The sequence below is a fragment of the Theropithecus gelada genome, chromosome 6 (genome assembly GCF_003255815.1).
Source record: "Theropithecus gelada isolate Dixy chromosome 6, Tgel_1.0, whole genome shotgun sequence".
Lineage (NCBI taxonomy): Eukaryota > Metazoa > Chordata > Mammalia > Primates > Cercopithecidae > Theropithecus > Theropithecus gelada.
The window spans coordinates 167,579,595-167,602,895 of NC_037673.1; the positions used below are offsets into that span (position 1 = coordinate 167,579,595).

General features: G+C 53.2%; 1 protein-coding gene across 1 annotated transcript in view; it reads left to right on the plus strand.

Annotated features, from left to right (window-relative positions):
- The first annotated feature begins 6,488 nt into the window (after positions 1-6,488).
- Positions 6,489-23,301, plus strand: part of FGF18 (fibroblast growth factor 18) — a 38,160-nt gene continuing 21,347 nt past the window's right edge. The window contains exons 1-3 of the mRNA XM_025388407.1: positions 6,489-7,057; positions 7,233-7,269; positions 22,789-22,969. Coding sequence (XP_025244192.1) covers positions 7,026-7,057; positions 7,233-7,269; positions 22,789-22,969 — 250 coding nt within the window. The 5' untranslated portion in view covers positions 6,489-7,025. The remainder of the gene's footprint in view (positions 7,058-7,232; positions 7,270-22,788; positions 22,970-23,301) is intronic.

Sequence of the window (23,301 nt, forward strand, 5' to 3'; positions counted from 1 at the left end):
TTGATTAGATCAGACCAGACCCTTTGAAAAACAAGGGAATGAACAATTTTAAGTGCCGAGAAGGGCATGTTGCACAGGTTGGCTGACAAGCTTTTCATAAGTCAATAGTCAATGTAACTACAGAGCTACCTTCAGTCTCAACCAGAGAACAGGTAGAATAGGTTACAGTAGTAAAAAGTAAGGCCATGCAGGGAAAGCAGATGAGCTTAAAAACACGCAAATACAGAATAATAGGTGTATCAATGCAGAAAATACATGGTTTTGACTTAATATGTAGTCATGGGTCACTTAATGAATGATGGGGATACGTGCTGAGAGAGGCACCATTAGGTGATTTCGTCATGTGAACATCAGAGTCTACTTCCGTGAATTTAGGTGGTATAGCCTACCATACATCTAAGCTGTAAGGCACAACCCATGCCTCCAAGGCTACAAACCTGTGCAGTATAGGTGAACTGAATACTATAGGTACTTGTATCTCAATAGTATTTGTGTCTCTAACAGAGGCATGGTAAAAATAAAGAAAATGGCATACCTATATAGGGCACTGGAATGAATACAGCTTGCAGAAGGGGAAGTTGCTGAGAATGAAAAGCCTAGGACATTACTGTAAACTATAAACACGGTATATGGAAGTTGCTGAGTGAGAATGAAAAGCCTAGGACATTACTGTAAACTATAAACATGGTATACTTAGACGTTAAATATAAAAATGTTTTTCTTCATTAATCTTAGCTTACTGAACTTCATAAACTTTAAAAACTTTGACTCATAATACTTAACTACAAAAACACATTTATGTTGCCCAGGCTGGAGTGCAATGGTGTGATCTTGGCTCACTGCAACCTCCGCCTCCTGGGTGCAAGCAATTCTCCCGCCTCAGCCTCCCAAGTAGCTGGGATTACAGGCACCCGCCATCATGCCTGGCTAATTTTTTTTTTTTTTTTGGTATTTTTGTAAGGGTTTCACCATGTTGGCCAGGCTGGTCTCGAACTCCTGACCTCATGTGATCTACCCACTGGGTAGTGCTGGGATTACAGGCGTGAGCCACCGTGCCCGGCCTCAAAAATACCTTCTTATTCTGTACATTTCTATTAAGTTTTTTTCAACTTTTTTGTTAACTAGGCGTAGGCTTACGATAGGGTTATTAGCCTAGGCCTACCATAGGGTCAGGATCATCAACAAGTCACTCATCCACCATACATTGTCCCACTGGAAGGTCTTCAGGGGCAATAAGACGATGCTGTCGTCTATAACATTGCCATCTGGAATACTGCCTGAGGCTTTTTTTTTTTTTTTGGTTAAGGATAACACTGATAAAATGCAATAAATATGTAAATCAGTAACATTTATTTTCATAGTATCAAGTATGTGCTGTACAGGTTTCTTTGCACCAGCATCATGAACACGAGTAATGCATCTGGTACAATGGTCAGCTCCCTTTTAGTCTGGGTCCACCATACAGGTGGTCTGTTGTTAACCAAACCATTGTTAAGTAGCTTTTATTTTTGTTCTGTTTTTTGAGAGAGAGTCTTGCTCTGTTTCCCAGGCTGGAGTGCAGTGGTGCAGTTTTGTCTCTATAACTTCTGCCTCTCGGGTTACAGTGAGTAACCTTCTGCCTCAGCCTCCCAAGTAGCTGGAATTACAGGCAACATGCCACCATGCCTAGCTAATTTTTATATTTTTAATAGAGACAGCATCTCACCATGTTGGCCAGGCTGGTCTCGAACTCCTGACCTCAGGTAATCTGCCCGCCTTGGCCTCCCAAAATTCTGGGATTACAGGTGTGAGCCACGGCGCCCGACCAGCTTTTTTTCTTTTTTTCTTTTTTTCTTAACAGATAAAATCTTTTTTTTTTTTTCTTTTTTTTTTTTGACAGGGTCTCAGTCTCTTGCCCAGGCTGGAGTGCAGTGGTGTGATCTTGGCTCACTGCAGCCTCCGCCTCCCGGGTTCCAGTGATTCTCTCACCTCAGCCTCCTGAGTAGCTGGGACTACAGGTGCACGCCAACACACTCGGCTAATTTTTGTATTTTGTATAGAAATGGTTTCACCATATTGGCCAGGAGGATCTCAAACTCCTGACGTCAAGTGATCCATTCGCCTCAGCTTCCCAAGGTCTGGGATTACGACCCGCTATGTAGCTCTTGATAGTACTAGCTTAATGAGCAAGGAGAGATGAGCATTGTATAGGGTGTGAGTCTTTTCTTGGAAATTGTCCAAGAAAAAAAAAGTTGAGGGTTACAAGTTTGTACTGAGCCTATTATAAAGGTGTCCTGGACTCTGGAAATACAGGGTTAAAGTTTAAGAAAGTGAGGCTACTTTCTAGCCAGTTCCTTAATGAAAAGCCAGTTGCTCCCTGACTCGTGGACTTGGCAGTAGAGGTCCCAAGATTTAATGCTGTGCGCGTTCTAGGAGCTGGCTTTGAGAAAACTTTACAGCCTATTTGTGCTAAGGGTCTACTTTGCTGATTATCTGATACTACTGAAGACAGTGCTGCTTGAGGCTGCTTGTCCTTTTTTTTTTTTTTTTTGAGACGGAGTCTCGCTCTGTCCCCCAGGCTGGAGTGCAGTGGCCAGATCTCAGCTCAGTGCAACCCCCGCCTCCCGGGTTCAGGCGATTCTCCTGCCTCAGCCTCCTGAGTAGCTGGGATTATAGGTGTGTGCCACCATGCCCGACTAATTTTTGTGTTTTTAGTAGAGACACGGTTTCATTGTGTTGGTTAGGCTCCTCTCAAACTCCTGACCTCATGATCCGCCCACCTCAGCCTCCCAAAGTGCTGGGATTACAGACGTGAGCCACCGTGCCCGGCCTGTCCTGTGTTCTTAGGCTAGATGTTTTCCATCTCTGTCTCCACAATATTTGTACTCCACAGATTCCCTGAATCTTAGGCGTCTTCTCCGTCAAGACTGGGAAGAAGTGGAAAACAAGTGGAAAGATTGCAGTGCTCAGTTTACTTGCACACTTGAACAAAGGGATTTAAATACATACTTTGTCTTAGACAAGAGTTCTAGGTGCTTAGGGTTAGTCAGTAGGCAAGGCATCGAGATGCTCTGCAGGGCTTTCATTTCATTGTGTTACCAGTCAACATACATTCTTAACTCCCCTCAGAAAATTGCCTGAGTTTATTAACTTAGAGCTGTGAATTTAATGCAGGTGTGTCTGATTCCGACCCCAAAATAGCACATGGCTGCGTAGCCCAAGCTACAGTACCCTTACCTGGACTGGTAACAGCTAGCTTTCTTAGTGTCCTGCTTACTCCAGCTACTAAGAATGAAGTGGGATGGTGTAACAGCATTCCACTTCATTCTTAGCCAGGGTAAAGCTTTTTTAACAAACTGATTTTTGACTCAGTTTGAAAGCCCTTAATTGACAAATTGTGGCATATCTATACTATGAAATACTATCCCATGATGAAAAAGAATTGACTACTGCAAAATGCAACAACGGACCAATCTCAAACATGCTCAGCCAGACACAAGCACATACTAGGTGGTTCTGTTTATATGAAATTGAAAATAAACCAGTGCCAGATAAATGATTGTTTGGGACCAGTAATTGGGGGCTGGAAGATTGCCTGAGAAGAGGTGGTGTTTGTACCTAGATACATTTGTCAGAACTGAACCGTACACTTAAAACGGATGCATTGCAAAACTGGTACCCTTAAGCCATTGATGGCTACTTCATTTCCTGCGAAGGCCTGGTCAAGAACATTGCCTGCTTTCACCCTTATCTCTTGCCACACTCTCCCTGGCTAACCCTGCCAGTCGCCTAGCCTTTTTCTACTGGAGGCACTTTGCGTTTTTTACCTGGAATATTCCTTTGCATGGCTATCTCCTGTCTTTGGGTCTTGGCCTAAATGTTACCAAGAGGTCTTCTAGCTTGCTCTATCTCCTGTACTGTTCATCTCATCCCACTGGTTTCTCTCAAAGCACTGGTAACAAGCCAGCATTTATCTCTTGGTGTGTTTGCTTATGGCTCATCTTCCCTAGTGGAGACGAAGTACTTTTTTAGTGCAGGGATCTTGCCTGTCTTTCAGTGAGGGCCCGACACTGTAGGATCTCAATAAATTGTGATTGAACTAGTAAGAAGTGACTACTAAAATAGTGGTATACATTAAGTGTTGTATGAACATGCTAAATCCAGATAGAACCCATTTAAGATTCAGGCATATGGTAAATAGGTCATATTGGTAAATAGGTACATGAAACCAGACGTGAGGGTGTGAGTGGTGGGGAAAAGAATGTGTAGTATAAAATTGATTTGGAGTCAAAAGACATTCTGACTAGATGCCTCTTCAACTGTAAATTGGAAGTGATCTTGCCTCCCTACTTCATACAGTTGTTCAGAAAGAAATGTGAAAATAACCTGAAAACCGTAATTAGGATTATTAGTTAGCTAAAATGTTTGGAGTTTTCATTGTGTGCCAGACACTCATTGAGTACTCACAACTCTGTGAGAGTCGTTACTGTTCTTAGCCGTATTTTGTAGAGGAGGAAGCAGAGTCTCAAACCGTTGCTTGCTGGAATTTGTAAGTAAATGTTGGTGACAGTATTCAAATGCGCTACCTCTGACTCCTGAGTTTATGCTCTTACTCAGAAGTGTTCTCTTGGCTGGACTTTTTGGTCAGTCTGATTTGTTTGATAGGTGAGATTGGCAAATATACTTTATCCGAGCATTGAAAAATACTGCAAGCATTTTAGATAGGGTATAAATAATTATATACCCATTCCATTCACAAGTAATAATAGTAACAGTACAGAAAATTTGAAGCATGATTCTTAGCCAGGAGATACTTCAAACTAGCAGATGGTAAGCCAAAAACCCCTCTTGACTGGGTTTGTCAATCTTCCTATAAAGCAAGATCAAAGATGGTGGCAATGACTGAGGTCATCGGTGGGAGAATTTCTGTCCATTTCTATTTATGGTTCGTCATTGCATCCTATCTTGGGATTGGTTCATTTTCTCCAGAACTTGGAAAGTTACGAGTAACTTTGCAAGTCCAGCTCTGGCAATCAGAATGTCTAAGTAAATTCAGCTCAAAAGCTTCATGCAGGAATTTTCGCCATCACTCAGCACCTGGTTTTGAAAAGGTTTTCTGCACTTGTGTCCAGTGTTGGAACAGAGGCTGTTTAAAATAGCCTCAGCTTTGAAAGGGAACTTAAAATAGCTTGCAAGGAGGCCTAATATTTGGAACAATTACTAATGTTTTATATTCATGGCTTCAGGAAATAGCACCGTTCCACAGTCCTACCTCAGTTTATGCTCTAGTGGACCATCAACCATTGCCAACGCAAGGAGGCTTTAACCAAACAGTCCAGATTCCTGAGTTTTGGTTGAGGCTGTACTCCAATGTCTTTCTCACTGACCTACTTTCCTTAGCATCGGGCCTAAGCAGAGCTTGGCTGACACCGGCTCTAGACAGTGAGGCAGGTGCGTGACAAAAACATCTACGTTTTGGAGTTGGTGGGAAGGACAGGACTTATGCCTCTGGAAGGGGTGGAGGCGGTAAGAACCAGTGTCCTGAATGGGACCCTGGTTAAAGGAACGAAGCTGCATAGTATGCAAACGGAGGCAAGTCTCAGCCCGGTTTTGGGAGGAGGCCGGAAGAGGGCCTCAGCGTGGTCGCTGACCAGAGTCCTGCTGGCTGCTCCCCGGCGTGCAGCCGTCCGTGCTGGGGTTGCAGTGACGTCTCGGGGCCGCTTGGTGGTAGCCGTGTGTTTCCAAAGCTGGCTCGCCTACGGGAGAGCCCAGCTGGGATCCCGTGAACCGACCCCAGAACCCTGGAGGCGGCAAGGGGTGGGAAGGAGAGACGCCCCGGAGCCCCCTTCGCAGCGGCAGGGACGTAAGAAGAGAAAGGGGGCTCACTTAAGTGCGTAGCCAGTCAAGAGGGTGGCTGGGAAACTCCACGATCACAGAGCGGGTAAAAGCGACCCCCATTCAGTGGAGCCGCCCCGGGGCTGGGTCTGACCCGCCCCCTCTCGGCTCCCCACTCGAGCGCTGGTGAGTGCGACTAGCGAATGTGGGCAGGTGAGGACGCTCCGTACCTAACTGCTTTCTTGGGAAGCATCGTCTGCCCAGTTTGGGCAACGTTTGCGCGGAGGAGCGGGTCACTGCGTTCGGGCGCAGAGCTCCGACGGCTTCCAGCGCTCACCAGCTTCAGTTTCGTGGGTCCTGCCCCTTCGGAGCTGCCGGTTCCGTCGCCGAGAGTCTGAGCGCCTCCCCTCCAACCCCGAGCCGCCGGGAGAAGGAGGAGGAGGCAGCGAGAGGCCGCGGCAGGCAGGCGAGCAGGCAGGGCCGCCTTTGATGTGGGCTGGGCGCACCCAGGCGAGCTGAGCGCCCGTCCGGCCGCGCCCCGAGGGGGGAGCCCCCAGGCCCCGCATCCTCATTGTGCCGGCTCTGGCCCGGGCCCGCCCCCGGCCCCCCGCCCCCTCGCCGCCAGCGCGTAGAAAACGCCCCGGCCGCCGCCAGTGGTGGGAGGCGGCGATGCGCACGGCCGGAGAGACGCGGAGGAGGAGACATGAGCCGGCGGGCGCCCAGACGGAGCGGCCGTGACGCTTTCGTGCTGCAGCCGCGCGCCCCGACCCCGGAGCGCTGACCCCTGGCCTCACGCAGCTCCGCGCCCGGGCCGGAGAGTGCAACCCGGCTTCCAGCCCCGCTGCGCATGCTGTCCCCGAACTGAGCCGGGAAGCCAACCTCCCACGGACGCCCGGACGGCCGGCCGGCCAGCAGTGAGCAAGCTTCCCCGCACCAGCCAGGCGCCTCCTGCACAGCGGCTGCCGCCCCGCAGCCCCTGCGCCAGCCCGGAGGGCGCAGCGCTCGGGAGGAGCCGCGCGGGGCGCTGATGCCGCAGGGCGCGCCGCGGAGCGCCCCGGAGCAGCAGAGTCTGCAGCAGCAGCAGCCGGCGAGGAGGGAGCAGCAGCAGCGGCGGCGGCGGCGGCGGCGGCGGCGGAGGCGCCCGGTCCCGGCCGCGCGGAGCGGACATGTGCAGGCTGGGCTAGGAGCCGCCGCCTCCCTCCCGCCCAGCGATGTATTCAGCGCCCTCCGCCTGCACTTGCCTGTAAGCGCCCGCGCGCGGGGCTGCCCACCCTGCCTGGCCGTCTGTCCGTGTGCCTGTGCCCTGTGCCTCTGTCTACCCGCCCGTCCGTTCGCTTGACTGTTCGACTGCGTGTCTGTCTGTCCGTGCGCCCCCCTCCTCAGGTCCCACTGACCGCTTCTCCATCTGTTTCCCGCAGGTGTTTACACTTCCTGCTGCTGTGCTTCCAGGTACAGGTACGTGGGCTCCTGACTCTGACCTCCTCCCGCCCCTGCCTCGCGGTACACGCCGAACCCCTTCCCCGGCCGCGCCCCCTCCCTGTGCCCCACCCCTCCTGGGCGCCGAGCCCAGTGCACCTGTTCCCAGGGCGCGGAAGGGCGGCTCCGCGCGCGCCCTGCGCCGGCGGGGGACCGGCCAAGGGCAAGGGGCTCTGCCGCGGGGCCCGAGGCGGCGCTGGCTGTCGCGGCCCCTGTCGGCCTCGGCTGGAAGGAGATCCCGCAGACCCGGCGGGTTCAGCCGCAGCAATATACCCGGCTCTAAGACCCCTGCCCGCAGTCAGCGAGGGGTAGGACCTAGGGATTTTCTCTGCCAACCTTCCCTTAACATCACCGCTTCCAAACAAAAAGGCTTTCAGCCGAGTGGATTTCGAGTCCAGGGAGAAAGCTTCAGTTGTAAATTACTCTGTGGTTTTGAAGGCGCTTGGAGCACTGAGACACACATACAGACACACACACGCCCGGGACAAGGGGAACCTCGAGGGCGCCTAGGCCGAGTGGCCGTTGCCCGCGAGGCCGCTCCCGGACGGGCCACGCTCCGCACTCCCTCGCCTAAGGTGGTGCAGCCCTCGTTGGTTCCCCGCCTGCTCCCCGTTCGCTCGCTCTCCGTGAATCAGAAGAGGGCTTGGCGCTCAGCCTGGAAAGCACTTGCTAAAATCTGATCTGTTACTTCAGCAGCTTTCAGACTCGGGAAGGTCTTGGCACACAGACAGTTGGAACGCTCTGGCTTCCAAAGCCGTAGAAATGAAGGAAAAAGGGTTGGGGGGAGGGAGAGAGAAGAGCGAAAAAGGGAGCCGACTTCAGCCCCGATTAGAACCAGACCAGGGCTGCCTCTGCATGTTGGGGGTGGGGGGGCGGCGGGCAAAGGGAATAGGAAGCGTCAGCTCCCCAAGCCCCCACCCACCTAGCGCTGCAAGGGGCCAGGCCAGGAGGAACTGGCCACAGGCCAAAAGAAGGTTGTCTGACCCTTCCCCCTCGGTGGAAGGCAGGTGGCTTTCCGGGATTAGAGAAGAATCTTAGACCTTAGCCTTCTGGATTCAGGAGATCCCCAGAGCAAGTCTTAAGCACAGGAAATTGGTGGTTCTCCCGGTTTTCTGGCTCAAGGAGTGTTGTGTGCCTTGAGCACTGCTGGGACTCAGCAGCCTCTCGCCGTGTTTGGCGGTGGTGGGCCTGTTATCTTCTCTCCACACCCAGGAGAGGGTTGTTACCCTCCTGATAGGCACTGAGCTGGGAGCATCCAGTAGGGCTTGGGGACGGAAGGGTGGACGGACTGATGGGTTCTTTCCTCCTGTTGGCCAGGCTGGAGTCCCCAGTGACTCCTTGAATCAATATAACTGGAGTCAGTAACTTAAGACTGGCTGTTTGCCAAAGCAGATGTGACCCTGTGTGGTGATGGGGGCGGGGGTGGGGAACGGCTGGTGTCAAAGAGGGAGGCCAGTGCCAGGCATGGCCTGCCTGGTCTGCAGCTGAGTCCCCAAGCAGAGGGCAGGCCCCGGGGTCACTCCAGGGGGTCTGCTTGTCTGACCTGGGCAAGAGCTCTTTTCCAGAGTTCTGAGCCTGGGGGCAGGAGTGATGAAATGGGCATGGAGTAGCAGGGAGGCCTGCAGACGTGTGGCTCAAGCCTCTGGATGCCTGCTGCTCTTGGTTCTTCTTGAAGTGGGGCCCAGGAGGGGCTGCTGTGTGGTCTTTGTGTTCTCCGGGGGAGCTGGAGGGAGGGAGTGTGGACTCTGCATCCCACCTCCACCTCCTGGCCAGAGCTAGAGCCAGCATCTTGGGACAGAGCTGGGTGGTCTGCCCTGGTTAGGTCAAGCGGCAGCCTTAGAGCAGGTGAGGGAACCTCCTCTCCCCACCACCTCCACCTTCCCCCTTCCATCGCCCCTTTGTCCCCACCGGCCTTTCTGCATCCAAAGTGCCATAGGACTGATGTTTTTAACCCATGGTCCATGTACCCTTGGAGTGTCAAAGGATGGGATTGTGGGAGGGGGAGGCCCCTGAAACATTGCACAAAAATGGTGCTCAAATGTGCTGTGTCTGGAAGAGCGTTGTCTGCTCCCCACAGAGTTTCAAAACATCTATGACCCCTAAAGATAAAGAAATGTTATCCTGGGAGTTATGGGCAAGGTTGTCAGGCTTATGTCCCCATTTACACTATAGGAACAAAAGTCGGGTGGCCTTAATGGTTGAAATGAGGGGTGGGAGCCACATGATGTTAACTGCCAGGAATCTGAGGCCTGCTCCCTGCTGAGGTTTGGGTAGGCTGCACTTAGCGGGTAGCAGCTGAAGCTCCTTTAGGGTGAGCAGGGCCCAGGGAAGCCTCTCTGCGTGGAGGGAAGGGCTCAGGGCTTTGCAATCCAGTGGCCTAGGCCTGAACCCCAGCTCCAGCGCCATCTTTCCCTCTCTGTGGATCCCCAGAATCTTCGCTGCATCATTTGTGAAATGGTTGGTCATGGAGTTAAACTGGTATATGATAGGGGTGGGGAAGTTTTGCCAGTTCTCATCCCCCCAGGAAGGCACACTGTGGCTGCTGGGAAATGGATGTGCCTACACCCTTCCCTCCCCCACCTCAGTGTTTTCCAGGACTGGTCCAGTCTCAGCAGTGGAGTTTCTGGGCCCCTCCTTTCCTCCTGTCCATCGCTACCAGGCTCAGAATGGGTCCCTGCCCCCAGCTACGTTTCCATGAGCACATTCAATGCCAGACACCGTCCTGCCCACCCCCGAAGTGGTGAGCCCCGCCCTCACCCGCTGGCCACCCTAGGAAGTAGGAAGCTGGGAATTTAATAAAATCCCTTCATCCCTTCTCCACACGACTCGGGACACCGTAGATAGCTCAAATTGGAAGAATTTTAAAAATTTCCGTGGGGAGCAAGCGGCGTGACCAGTAAATTGCTTTTCTGCACTTGGCTGAGCTCTGACAATGACACCGGGCTGGGCCTTTCCCGCAGCTCGGCCGGCACCTGCCTGACATTGTTCCTGCCGCCAGGCTCGGCTAGGTCCTGGCCTTCCCCAGACAGACCAGGCATGACGCAGGCCAGGCCGGGCGGGGTGCGGGGGGGCATCCCCGGCCTCTTGTCCCTCCTGCCAGCCCCTTAGCCTCTTGTCCCTCCTGCAGCGCCACTTCCTCTCTCACCACAAGAAGTGTTCAAGTTTGGAAGTTTCCTTCCATGCCCCCTCTTGGCGTGACCACCCCCACACCCAGCCTCCTCAGTGAGGTTTAGACCCTTTCTTTAAGCTGGCTAGGATGGGGAAGCTGGAGACAGTGTCCTTTGGGACAAAAAGAGGATGCAATGCTCTGTTAGTGGATGGCACTTTTTTTTTTTTTTTTTTGAGCTCTGTCACCCAGGCTGGAGTGCAGTGGCGTGATCTCGGCTTACCACAACCTCTGTCTTCTGGGTTCAAGTGACTCTCCTCAGCCTCCCAAGTAGCTGGGATTATAGGTACACACCACCATGCTGGGCTAATTTGTGTATTTTTAGTAGAGACAGGGTTTCACCACGTTGGCCAGGCTGGTCTCAAACTCCTGACCTCAGGTGATCTGCCTGCCTTGGCCTCCCAAAGTGCTGAGATTACAGGTGTGAGCCACCCACCTGGCCTTTTAATTTCTTAAAGCAACATCATCCATCCATCCACAGTCAGGTATTCATTCAGCACATGCTTGCTGGGAGCCTGCTTCTTGCTGCCTTGGGAATAAGGTCTGGTCAGTCCCTGGCCTCTAAGTTTAAAGGGAGAAAGTGCCAGATGAGCAGAGTCTTGTCTATTCTGCTCCCTCCTCTCCCAGCACTGTGAAGTGGAGTGAGGCAGGCACGTACATCTTCCTTCCGTTTAGCAGGGGAAGAAACTGAGTCCGAGGAGCAGTGATTTGCGTGAAGTTTAGAAGGTGCTTGTAGAAATTCTAAAGTGTCCCTTACATTGGGAAGCTGGTTCGGTTCTTTCAACCATTCTACAGGGAGGGCAAGGTAAGAGAGGGTAACAATTCTGTTTCACAGACGGAGAAACCGAGGCACAGAATGAGGAAGGGATTTGTTCAGGGTCATAGCTAAGACCCAATATGCTGGATTCAAGATCTTGTATTCTTTCTGCCATAGCAGATGGACCGTCTTCTCAAAGGATCCTGAAATTATTCAGAAATAACATTGGTGTGCCCGTGGAGTCCTTAGGGACATGCTAGGGCTCTGTAGTGAGATTCTCTTTGGATTCTGGTGTAGGGGGGGATGTTGAGAGCCCAGGTAGGCGTCTCTGGGCTTGAGGGTGTCTGACTTGGAGTCTGCAGGTCCTGATCCTCCTGGAATGTGTTGATCTGAGAGGGTCCCAGAGTTAGCGGGGGATACTTGGGGGCTGGGGCCTGGAGAATTCAGCAGTCTTCTTCCAGCCTTTCCCCAGCGGAGGAGGAGGGGGAGGGGGACGGGGCGGGGCTCCCCACCAGCATTCCTGAAGCTCGGGAGTGTCACCCGCTCTGAGATAAGGAGGTGGATTTTTAGAATTTCTTGTGATTGGCACGGCCAGTGTCAGCAGGCTTGGGGCAACCCATCAGGGTCACAGATGCAGCCTCTACCCTGCCCTGGGCAGCTCCAAGGACACACTGGACCCCCAAAGGGAGACTAGAGGGGGATCGGGAAGAGATTTCCATTTTCTGCAGGGCCTTTTGGTTCTGACCTAGTCCTCTAGCAGGAGACTTGTGGGTGTGGAAAATTGGGGTGCAGGCACATCAAGCCACCAAAAACAACAACAGTATTCATGGTGGCCACCAGGTATAGTGCGCTCACTACAGACCAAGTGCTTTTTTTGTTATTGTTGTTGAGATGGAGTCTTGCTCTATTGCCCAGGCTGGAGTGCAATGGTGCAATCTCGGCTTACTGCAACCTCTGCCTCCCAGGTTTAAGCAATCCTTCTGCCTCAGCCTGCATGCCACCACGTCTGGGTAATTTTTGTGTTTTTGGTAGAGATGGAGTTTAACCATGTTGGCCAGGCTGGTCTTGAACTCTTGACCTCAGGTGATCCACCTGCCTCGACCTCCCAAAGTGCTGGGATTACAGGCGTGAGCCACCGCACCCGGCTGCCGTGTGCTTTTTTGTTTTGTTTTGTTTTGTTTTTTGAGACGGAGTCTCACTCTGTCGCCCAGGTTGGAGTGCAGTGGTGTGATCTCGGCTCACTGCAAGCTCTGCCTCCTGGGTTCACGTCATCTCTTGCTTCAGCCTCCCAAGTAGCTGGGACTATAGGCGCCCGCCACCGCGCCTGGCTAATTTTTTGTATTTTTAGTAGAGACAGGGTTTCACTGTGTTAGCCAGGATGGTCTTGATCTCCTGACCTCATGATCCGCCTGCTTCGGCCTCCCAAAGTGCTGGGATTACAGGCGTGAGCCACCGTGCCCGGCCCGCCATGTGATTTTGCACATTATCCAGGTCAAGCCTCACAACCAGCCTGGAACTAGGGAATTCTACAGAGGAAGAAAAAGAGAGGCACCGGGGCATGAAGTAACCTGCTTTTGGTCACATAGCAAGAGAGAGGCAGAGCTGGATTCAGCTCTGGGTCTGCCCGACTCTAGGACTCAAGCTTACTTGTCTGAGGGCTCTGGAGTGTGGCTCTGCCTTCTCTTTGCTGTGTGACCTTGGGCAAGTTACTTAACCTCCCTGGGTCTCAGCTTCTGCATGTGTACAATGGGAAAAAGCAACCAAGGAAACCGTCCCTACTGCCTCAGATAGTTGTGGAGGGACAGTCCATGATCCAAACTCTTGTTTGTAGTCCGGACCACGCTCCTATGCCTCTTACTCTAGGAAGGTTCCCTTGCCCCCTGCCCGCCCCCAGCAGGTATAGTGAGTCCTTCCCCAGGGCTGCTGTCTTGTCGTCACTGTGGGAGGGGAGGTGTTGATTTCTCCTTTCTGTGGGTGAGGGCTGCTCTGAGGAACCTCTGTATGCTCCTAGCTTTTGCTGTGTCAGCTCTTCTCTAATGCATAAGACCCCGTGGCAGTGCATGGAGGGGAGGGCTGGCCTTAGAAGGGGCTTGAGCCAGCCGGGCACGGTGGCTCAAGCCTGTAATCCCAGCACTTTGGGAGGCTGAGACGGGCGGATCATGAGGTCAGGAGATCGAGACCATCCTGGCTAACACAGTGAAACCCCGTCTCTACTAAAAAATACAAAAAACTAGCCAGGCGAGGTGGCGGGCGCCTGTAGTCCCAGCTACCCGGGAGGCTGAGGCAGGAGAATGGTGTAAACCCAGGAGGCGGAGCTTGCAGCGAGCTGAGATCCGGCCGCTGTACTCCAGCCTGGGTGACAGAGGGAGACTCTGTCTCAAAAAAAAAAAAAAAAAAGAAGGGGCTTGGGCCTGCTGTCAGCACTTTGGGCCTGAGCATGGGGATTTGTTCTGAAACCCCAGCAGGTCAGTAGGCCCCTTGGGCTTTAGTCCGGCTTGCTAGCAGTGTGTTTGCTCTGACATCTCAGTGGCAAAAGGCCTCAGGCCATTCAAAATGCTGTTGTGCCAAGGATGGGGCCAAAGACAACCCCATGTGGGCCACAGAGAAGAATCCCTGAATACCTGGGTTCCAGTCCTGGCTATGGCCGAGGCTCACTGACCTCTCTCTCTGAGCTTTGATTTACACACCTGGGTATCAGTGAGGTGAGGTCAGTGGCTTCTGTAATGCTTGAATGCGTAGGCTTTGGCGTAGGGGAAACCTAGGTTGCATCCTGGCTGTGCTTCTTGGCAGCTGCTCAGCAAATATTCCTTAACCTTCAATTTTCTACACCTCAGTGTCCCCATCTGTAAAATAGGATCATGAGAAATACCTGTTTCTGGCCAGGTGCAGTAGCTCACGCCTATAATCCCAGCACTTTGGGAGGCCAAGATGGGCGGATCACTTGAGGTCAGGAGTTCGAGACCAGCCTGGCCAACATGGTGAAACCCCATGCCTACTAAAAATACCAAAAATTAGCCGGGCTTAATGGGTGCCTGTGATCCCAGCTACTCAGGAGGCTGAGACAGGAGAATCGCTTGAACTTGGGAGGCGGAGGTTGCGGTGAGCCAAGATCACGCCACTGCACTCCAGCCTGGACAACAAGAGCGAAACTCCATCTGAAAAAAAAAAAAAAAGAGAGAAATACCTACTTCTTAAGGGTTATTGTGAGAACTAAGTGGGATATTGCACACAGAGTAGCTAGCACAATGGCAAAACACTCCATGAATAATTGAGTAAAAGTAATTGTTCAATCAATGATATTGTCTGTGTTAGGTACATAACATGCTATGGGATGCTAAAGAAAGCTAGAAAGGATGTGTTCCTTGGATCAGTGGCACCAGGCCTCCTCCAGTCTGCGTTGGGAGCACAGGCTTTGGACTTAGTCTGGACTTAATTGCCACTCTACCACTCAAGACTGTGTGGCCTTGGGCAAGGCCCTTAACCTCTCTGAGTCTCCCCTTCCTCACCATGGGCAAATTAAGGATACTAATCCCACTCCCCTGGCCTGTTGGTAGGAGTAATTGATGACCAGACATGTAGTAGGCACTTAAATATAGTGCTGCTCATCATCAACAATCCACCAACATTTACGGGACACTTGCTGCATACCTGGGCCTGGACTGGTTTTGAGGGGAATGAAGAAGGTATCCAAGGCTCTTCTTCCATGAAGAGATGGCACATACTTCGGGCAGCTCTTGTTTCCCCCAATCCCCATCCCACCTTCTGCTTTGGAATCGCATAGCACTTGGCCACTGTCTTTGATCCAGGGCACTCTGCGGGGCTCACGGGGATGGATGGGTTCCAGGCCCAGCACGCTTCAGTTGGCCATGTGATTGAGTGATTGACTGGCCTCTCTGTGACTTATCATTCCTGTAGGCATTAGGACAGAACCTCCCTCCCGGGGTTGCTGGAAGGGTGAGTTCCCCCTGCCTGGGGGATGCACTTGGCATAGCGCCTGGCTGATGATAAGTGTTGAGTAAACGTGAGCTGTGTATCTGCATTCAACTCTGGGGTGTCTCAAGGCCGGCTTGTCCACCAGCCCACGGGTTCTTGGAAGTCAAAGGGAGGTCTGACCTGTGTTGCAGGCACCATGGCACCTGGCACAGACCTGGCATGCTGGAGGAATGTTGGGTCAGTGAGTGGAGGTTTGGCGGAGAGGTTCCCGGGGGGTGGGGACCCAGACTGACTCCCCCCACCCACTCATCTGTGCCAGGGGCTGGGGCACAGCAAAGGCCAGCACCTATCCTAGCCCTTGGAGACTTGAGAGGAACGGGGGGGTATGTGCTGGAGAGCAAGAGCTCAAGGGTGCAGTGGGGACTCTGATGACAGGCCCGGAACCAGACTCTGGGGCAAGAGGGTCTGGCCTGGGTCGATGCTTCATGCAGATCTTCAAATAAGAGCAAACCGGGTGAAGAGGACACTGTGAGCCTCCGCGTGACTGGGGTGACTGGCGCATCCATTCCCAGGAATGGGGGTGATGGAAAAGACTGTGGTGGGTTTTGAATGCTGGGATAAAGGGCTTGTTTGTTAGCTCATGGGCATGGATGGCTACTCTCCCTACCCGGGGGCTTTAGAGAGCTGGAATTGAAACAGGGATCGGTGGGAAGAGGAAAGGGAGGGAGAGAACAGGGCATCGTCTTTATGGCTCCAGGGTTGACTGCCTGCAGCAGCAGGGCCCATATTGACGATCTGTACCATGAAGGCTGATGTATGGGGAGAGGAAGCCAACCCTCAGGCCCAGCCCCCTATCCTGCAGCGCCCCCTCCCCTGCTGATGGCTCAGCCCCGCCAATCAATACATTGATAGCCCTGGGAGCTTAATGGACAGGCTGGGGGGTGGGGAAGGGCCCTTTGCGGCATCACTGTCTGTCCTGGCTGAGTTGGTGTGCGGAGTGTGACAGGCAAGAGGCCAGAAGCCTGGGGTTGAGGATGTGGGGGCACCCATTGGAGCCACACTCAGATTCAGGGTGGGCCCAGCCTTCCTCCTCCCCTTTCCGTCCATGGGAAACTCATGGGCTTCAGATCCAGAGATGGGTTCAGATCGTGGCTCTGTCAGTTTCTGTTCAATTTGGGCCAGTCTCATGGCCTCTCTGTGTCTTCCTCTGTCACCTGGAACACAGGGATAGTAATAGTTTCAGCTGCTCAGGTTGTTTGAGGAGTGGACATGGGCCTGGCATGGGCGCAGGTGCCCAACCAGTGGGAGCCAACATGAGCTTCACTCTCAATGACAGTAATCCAGAGAGTGCCCCTTGGGCCAGAGTCCAGGAAGAGTTAGGGGAGCTGCATTTTCAGGTGGAGAGAGTGGATTTTCTCTCCACAGTGGAGACTGCATTTTCGCTGGAGAGGAGTGAAGGTCTCCAGTTTGAATCTAGAGTTTGGAGAAGATCTGAAAGCCTTGGCTGGCCTGATGCTGCTGCTGCTGCTGGAGGAGGCAGGTGGTGTGGAAGGTGGCTGAAAGTCTGGGGGCTGCCCCTTCTGGGACCAGGGAAACCTTCCCTTTCTGGGCAGGTTGCCTGGAGACAGGAGCACGGGTTACATGAAGCCTCAAGGATCAGAGGATGGGGACCTGGGCGGGAGAGGCTGTGGGGCCCCATCCCTCTCTCTTGAATGGGAGCAGAAGGCTTAAGGGCTCCAGCTTTTTTGTGGACAATATTCCAATCTCCTTGCCCCCAAACTATGGCCTGTGGCCTGAACCAGTTGTCATCCTGGAAAAGTAGAAAGGAGGTGGGTGAGGAAGAGGAGGGAGAACAGTGGCAGGTGAGGGCAAAGCAGGAGAGAGCCTGGGCTGGATTTGAATCTTGGTTTCTCACCAATTCTGTGACATAAAACAAGTGTTGTAACCTCTCTGAGCCTCAGTTTCCCTCTCTGTAAAATGGGGATATAATCGTACCAGGTTGGGCGCAGTGGCTCACGCCTGTAATCCCAGCACTTTGGGAGGCCGAGGCGGGTGGATCATGAGGTCAGGAGTTCAAGACCAGCCTGGCCAAGATGGTGAAACCCCGTGTCTACTAAAAACTACAAAAATTCACCAGGTGTGGTGGCAGGCGCCTGTAATCCCAGCTACTCCAGAGACTGAGGCGGGAGACTCGCTTGAACCTGGGTGGCAGAGATTGCAGTGAGCCAAGGTCACGCCATTGCACTCCAGCCTGGGCAACAGAGTAAGACTGTGTCTCAAAAAAAATCGTGGCAAGTCATAGGGTTGTTCTGGGCATTACATACGAAGATGTCCCTCAAGAGATTCTTAGCACAGAGGAAGTGCTCAACACACAGTGGCTGTTTAAGAAACAAAACAAAACTAAAGGAAAAAGAGTCATGATTGTTACTAATATAATCTCTTTCTGAGATACGTATTGTAAACAGTTCCCATTTTGCTGATGGGAAAACTGAGAGCTAAAGAAGTCAAGTAAGTTGGTTGACTGGGGGTGAAGCCAGGTGACAGCTAAGGTCAGTCAGTGCTGGTTGCTGTGTTAGTGTTGCCTGGGTGGTGTGTGTACATAGGTGATGTGTGATGTGATGCACATTTGTGGGAGGTGGAAAGGGGGGCCAGGAAGAAAGAGGAAAATCCCAAACATGCTTTTCAGCCATGAGTGGGCTGGAGAGGCTGAGGTCTTCAGGCCAGAGGGAGTGATGGAGGCTGTTGGATGCCCTGGTGTGAGATGGTACCTTGGCTGATCCCTGGAAGCTGGCACTAGGCTGGGGGCTTACCTCAACCTCTTTTCCCGTGGAAGGTTCTTACCAAGGTGCCTAAGAGGGGAGGCTTGCAAGGTAGACGGGGCTTGATTGTAAGGATGACACTTGACTGTTGTCCCGGGTAATAGGGAGCCTGGGCAGGGACATGGCATCACATTTCATGTTAAGAGCTGCACCGGGAGAGGATGGAACCAAAGGCAGAAGGTGGGTGGGCTCTGTGCCACTGAGCCCCATGATTGTCCCCAGGGCTGGGGGACCTTGGCAGGCTTGGGGGAGGGATTTGAGCCTCTTGGGGCCTCCTTGCCTCTGTGCGGTTGCTGCATTGGAAGAGTGAAGATTTCTACCAGAACTGAAGCCTTTGAGGCAGGGGAAGCAGGGGCTGGGGACAACTGGAATCTTAGGCTGAAGAGGACCCTAGGCCCAAAAGATAATCCATGTGCATGGCGTGGCAGGCAAGGTAGAATGACAAAAGGCACCTTGTCTCCGTCGAAGACTTGCTTTATGCACCAACCCTTCTCTCCTTTTGAGAGTTGCAGCAGGCTGGGTATGGTGGCTCACACCTGTAATCCCAGCACTTTGGGGGGCCGAGGTGGGCAGATCACCTGAGGTCAGGAGTTCAAGACCAGCCTGGCCAATATGGTGAAACCCCATCTCTACCAAAAATACAAAAATTAGCCGGTGTGGTGGTGGGCACCTATAATCCCAGCTACTTGGGGAGGCTGAGGCACGAGAATCAGGGAGGTGAGGTGAACCTGGGAGGTGGAGGTTACAGTGAGCCGAGATTGTGCCACTGCATTCCAGTCTGGGCGACAGAGTGAGACTCAGTCTCAAAAAAGAAAAAAAGAGTTTCAACAATTTGATTTTGTTCAAACCGCAACTTTTCAACACCCCTGATCATTGTATGCCTGGAGGGGTGTTAGCCAGGCCGACAGCAACACTGACTGTACTGGGAAGACCTTGAAGATAGGTCCCCCTTGCAGGGCACCGAGCCAAGTGATCTGCCACCCGGCTAGTAGCACAGGAGAAGTGGATGTTCCCAAGGCAGCCCCACTATGCATGTACTCTGGCAGCAGACCTTGAAATGGGCTTTAACTGGTGCTCACCTCCACGGGTCGTTGAGGTGCCATGTCTAGGGGTCATTTTCTTCTTCTTATTATTTTTAAATTTTTATTTATTTATTTATTTATTTATTTATTTATTTATTTATTTATTTATTTCAGACAGATTCTCACTCTGTCACCCAGGCTGGAGTGCAGTGGTGCGATCTCTGCTCGCGGCAACCTCTGCCTCCCGGGTTCAAGTGATTTTCCGGCCTCAGTCTCTTGGGTAGCTGGGATTACAGGCGTGCACCACCACACCTGGCTAATTTTTGTATTTTCAGTAGAGACAGGGTTTCAGTATGTTAAGATGGTATTGAACTCCTCAAGCTGGTCTTGAACTCCTGGCCTCAAGCGATCCGCCCACCTCGGCCTCCCAAAGTGCTGAGCCACCGTGACTGGCCTAGGGGTCTTCTTAGCAGCGTGTCTGGAACAGAGGAATGCTGAGCAGTCAGTTGCCTTAACACATCCCTCTGTGGGGCACTCTGGCTGGTGAGTGGGAGGGCTGATGTTGGCCTCCAGGTTTCCCTCGCTTTTGGCCTCAGCCTTTTGGCATGCGTTTGCTGGTTGCCTTCTGAGGGCAGAACTGAGATTCAGGGATGAACCAGTCACACTGGACTTGGGACAATAAGCCATTGCAGTAGAGTGTTTGGGGGCCCTCACCCAGCCTGGGAGGTGGGGCTAGGAAAGGCTTTGGGGTGGGGGGTGTCACACCCTCCAGAGGTCTTGCCTGGGAAGCCCGGGGTGCCTCCTGCCTTTCCAGGAGAACGGACCTTGTTTCCAAACCAGAGGCCACCCCCCGCCGCCTCCCTGGGAGTTGATCTGGCCACAGAGTGGGGCTTCAATGGTGAGAGCTGGGCAAGATGGATTGTTCCCTCCCGCATCCTGGGGAAGTGCCACCCGATAGCCCCTGCTGACCCTGGGTCACCCACGCTGCCTCTGTCCAGTGGGCCAGGGAGAAAATCATTAATGGGAGGCCGGCTTCTGGGGCAGGGCAGCTCCCCTCGGGGACCCGGGGGAAGGAGATTGGTTTGACCTCTGGTCGATAAGGTCTCCTGTGAGCAGGAGGAGAGTTGGAGGACGGGGAGGGGACGCCAGAGGCCTGCCCTTGGGGGAGGGGACAGGGCTAGCCACCTCCGGAAGTCATTCCAGGAAGGTCAAAGGCCACGGGTGGGGCGTCTTCCGGACAAATGCCCACCAGGTGTGGGCCTCAGGGGCACTGGAGTTCTGTCCCTGAGCAGCAGGATGTGGAAGGAGGCGGGCCCCAGGTATCAGACCCGGGCTGCCAGTGGTGGAGTGGTGATGTGTGTGGCCACTGAGGGGAGGGGGAAGTGAAGAGGGGGCACACTTGGTGGGCCAGCAGGCCAGGCCCTGCCTCACTGGGCTGTGTGGTTTGGAGCAATGGATTTAACTTTTCTGGGCCATAGTGTCTGCATCCGTTCAGTGCGGGTGAAAAGCGTTCTCATGGTGCATGGTTGTCAGGACTATGAAAAGCAATAGCATCTTCCCACATGCTAATCTTGTTTGCAGGGCTTTACCTAGAGCCCCGTGAAAAACTCCCTTGTGTTCTCCCACTAGTTACCCCTAGTGAGCCAGGCACGGCTCTGAGCACTTAATATATGGCTTTATATATTTAATCTTTACAGCCACTCACGAGGAGGGTGCTGTTATCATCACCCTATTTTATAGGCGAGGAAACAGGCACTAGAGTTTAATAACTTGCATAAGGTTCTTTAGCTGGAGAGTGGCACACCTTGGGTTTTGAACCCAGGACCAGCTCCTGATGGCACTGGTGGGGCAGGCAGGGCCCTGCAAGGCAGTGGCCTGGGGCTGCCTGCAGGGGTGGGGCACAGGAAACACAGTCTTTGGGGTCACAAGGCCTGGGGTTAATTCTGCGTTACTGCTCAGTTTCCTCATCCGTAATGTGGGATGATGCTTCCGCCCTGAGGACAATCGTGAAGGTTCAACAATGTGGTCCTGCTGACATACCTGCGGGCCCAGTCCAGGATCAGGAGATACATGCAGGTCTGCTTGGGGACAGAGATCCTACTGTAGCAAATGAAGGAAACACAGGCCTGCCCTTGGGAGCTCACAGCTGAGAGGTGAGACAGATGTTTTGGCAGCCAGGGTCCTAAGAGCTCTGCCATGGGCTGAGTGGGGCTGTGCCAGCGTGGGAATGGGGGTCCCTTGTGCCTAGCATCGTGATAGACTTTGTGGGCACGCAGGGGACAAACCCAGAATGGTGTCTGGGCTTCAGGAATGGCTCAGCCTTATGGTTGACATGGGGTAGGACATGCATACAACCAGCAGGGTACAGGGGACCCTGCCCCAATGCTAAATGGCACAACAGGACTCCCGGCCTTTTCAACATTTGTTCATGCATCCATTCGAGAAGGGTTTGAGTTTCTACCGTGTTAGGTGCTGCGGATATAGTGGCAAATGAGAGACACTGCTCCAGCTTTCTCTTTCTCTCCCTCTTTCTTTTTTCTTTTTTTTTTTGATGGTGCTACCAGTCTACTGGGGCCAAAAGACAGAACCCAGATAAGTGCTGGAAAGAAGCACAAAGCATGGTGGGGGGAGGGAGAGTGTCAGAGCTGGAGGTGGCTTCAGAAAGGGGTCCAGGAAGGCCTGCATGAGGAGGTGACATTTGAGCAGAGACCCGAGTGAGCTCAAGGGGTTAGAATGTAAGGATCTGCAAAAGAGCATCAAAGCAGAGGGAAGAACAAGTACAAAGGCCCTGGGGCAGGAGTGTGCTTTGATTTTGGAATGCCCAGAGTCACGCCAAGGTGGCCAGTGGCCAGCGTGGCTGGTGGGGAGGGAGTGGTGGGAGAGGAAGGTGGAAAAGCATTCAGGGGCTCGCCTTGCAGGGCCTTGAGGCCTCGGAGGAGTCCTTCACCGCAGTGTGATGGGAAGCCCCGGAGAGTATGAAGAGGGGATTGGGTTTGGTAAAGAGAGACTACCAGAAGGCGAGAGTAGAAGCAGAAGGCCAGTGAGGAGGCAGGTGCACGTCGTCCCAATGAGAGGGGAAGGAAGATGAGCGCGGTGTGTGTTGGTGTAACCAGAGAAGGCTTCCTGAAGGATGTGGACAGGCACAAGCTAAGCCTCAAGGGAGCTGGAATTTTGGTGGCAGACGCAAAACAAAGGCTTCACCAGAGGAGTTAAGGATGTGGGCAAATGGTGTGGGAGCGAGCATGAGGACCCTCAGGGTGTGAGGAGGAGACCCCAGCATCAGCTGCAGTCACAGAGGACTTGGCCTGTTGGTTCCCCGGATGAGGCTCTCCAGGCCTTCCTCTTTCCCCATGGATGCAGCGTTCCGTCCCCTCTCGTTCCTCACCCATCTCCATATGGATTTGAGTACTTTTCTTCCCATTTGCTCACTTAGTCCTCACAGCTACCCCGGGATGGAATCAGGGTAGGGGCTCTGCCCCACCACTTTACCGAGAATTGTTCTTGCTTTAACTGGGGGCTGTGGTGGAAAGAGAAGCTTTGTTGTCACATAGACCTAGACCTGATTCTTAGCTTTGCCACTTTCTGGCTGGACCACCTTGGGCAACTTGCCTCACCTCTCAGAGCCCCCATTGCCTTGTCTTTGAATGGGGGTAGTGAGGGGGTGGTTATCAGTGTGTGCCACGGCCTGGCTCAGAGCCGGTGTAGACATGCCCTTGGTCTTTGTGGTGGGCGTGGCTGGCTCCTGCATGCAGTGGGTCTGGGACATCTGGGGTGGCTCATTATGTCCCTTTCCCTGTCCAGGTGCTGGTTGCCGAGGAGAACGTGGACTTCCGCATCCACGTGGAGAACCAGACGCGGGCTCGGGACGATGTGAGCCGTAAGCAGCTGCGGCTGTACCAGCTCTACAGCCGGACCAGTGGGAAACACATCCAGGTCCTGGGCCGCAGGATCAGTGCCCGCGGCGAGGATGGGGACAAGTATGGTATGTGCCAACCCTCTTCTCCTACCCCGTATACATGTCCTTCCTGGCCTCAGAGACCTCAAGTTCAAATGCCAGCTCTGCTGGTCCTGGCTGTGTGATCTTGGACCTGGCACTGATCCTTTCTGGGTCTGTTTCCTGATCTGTAAAATGGAAAATGGGGATGCAATAGTGAATCCCTGAGAGCATTGTCAGGCGTACTTACTGAAGATGTGAATGAGAAGATCTTTGGCTGGTAAATGCCCCCTAAGTGGCATTTGCTGTGGTATCGGTGGCTTGCCTGGGATGGCCTAAAGCAGGTGGCTGCTCCCATGCCACCACTCACCAGCCCCAGG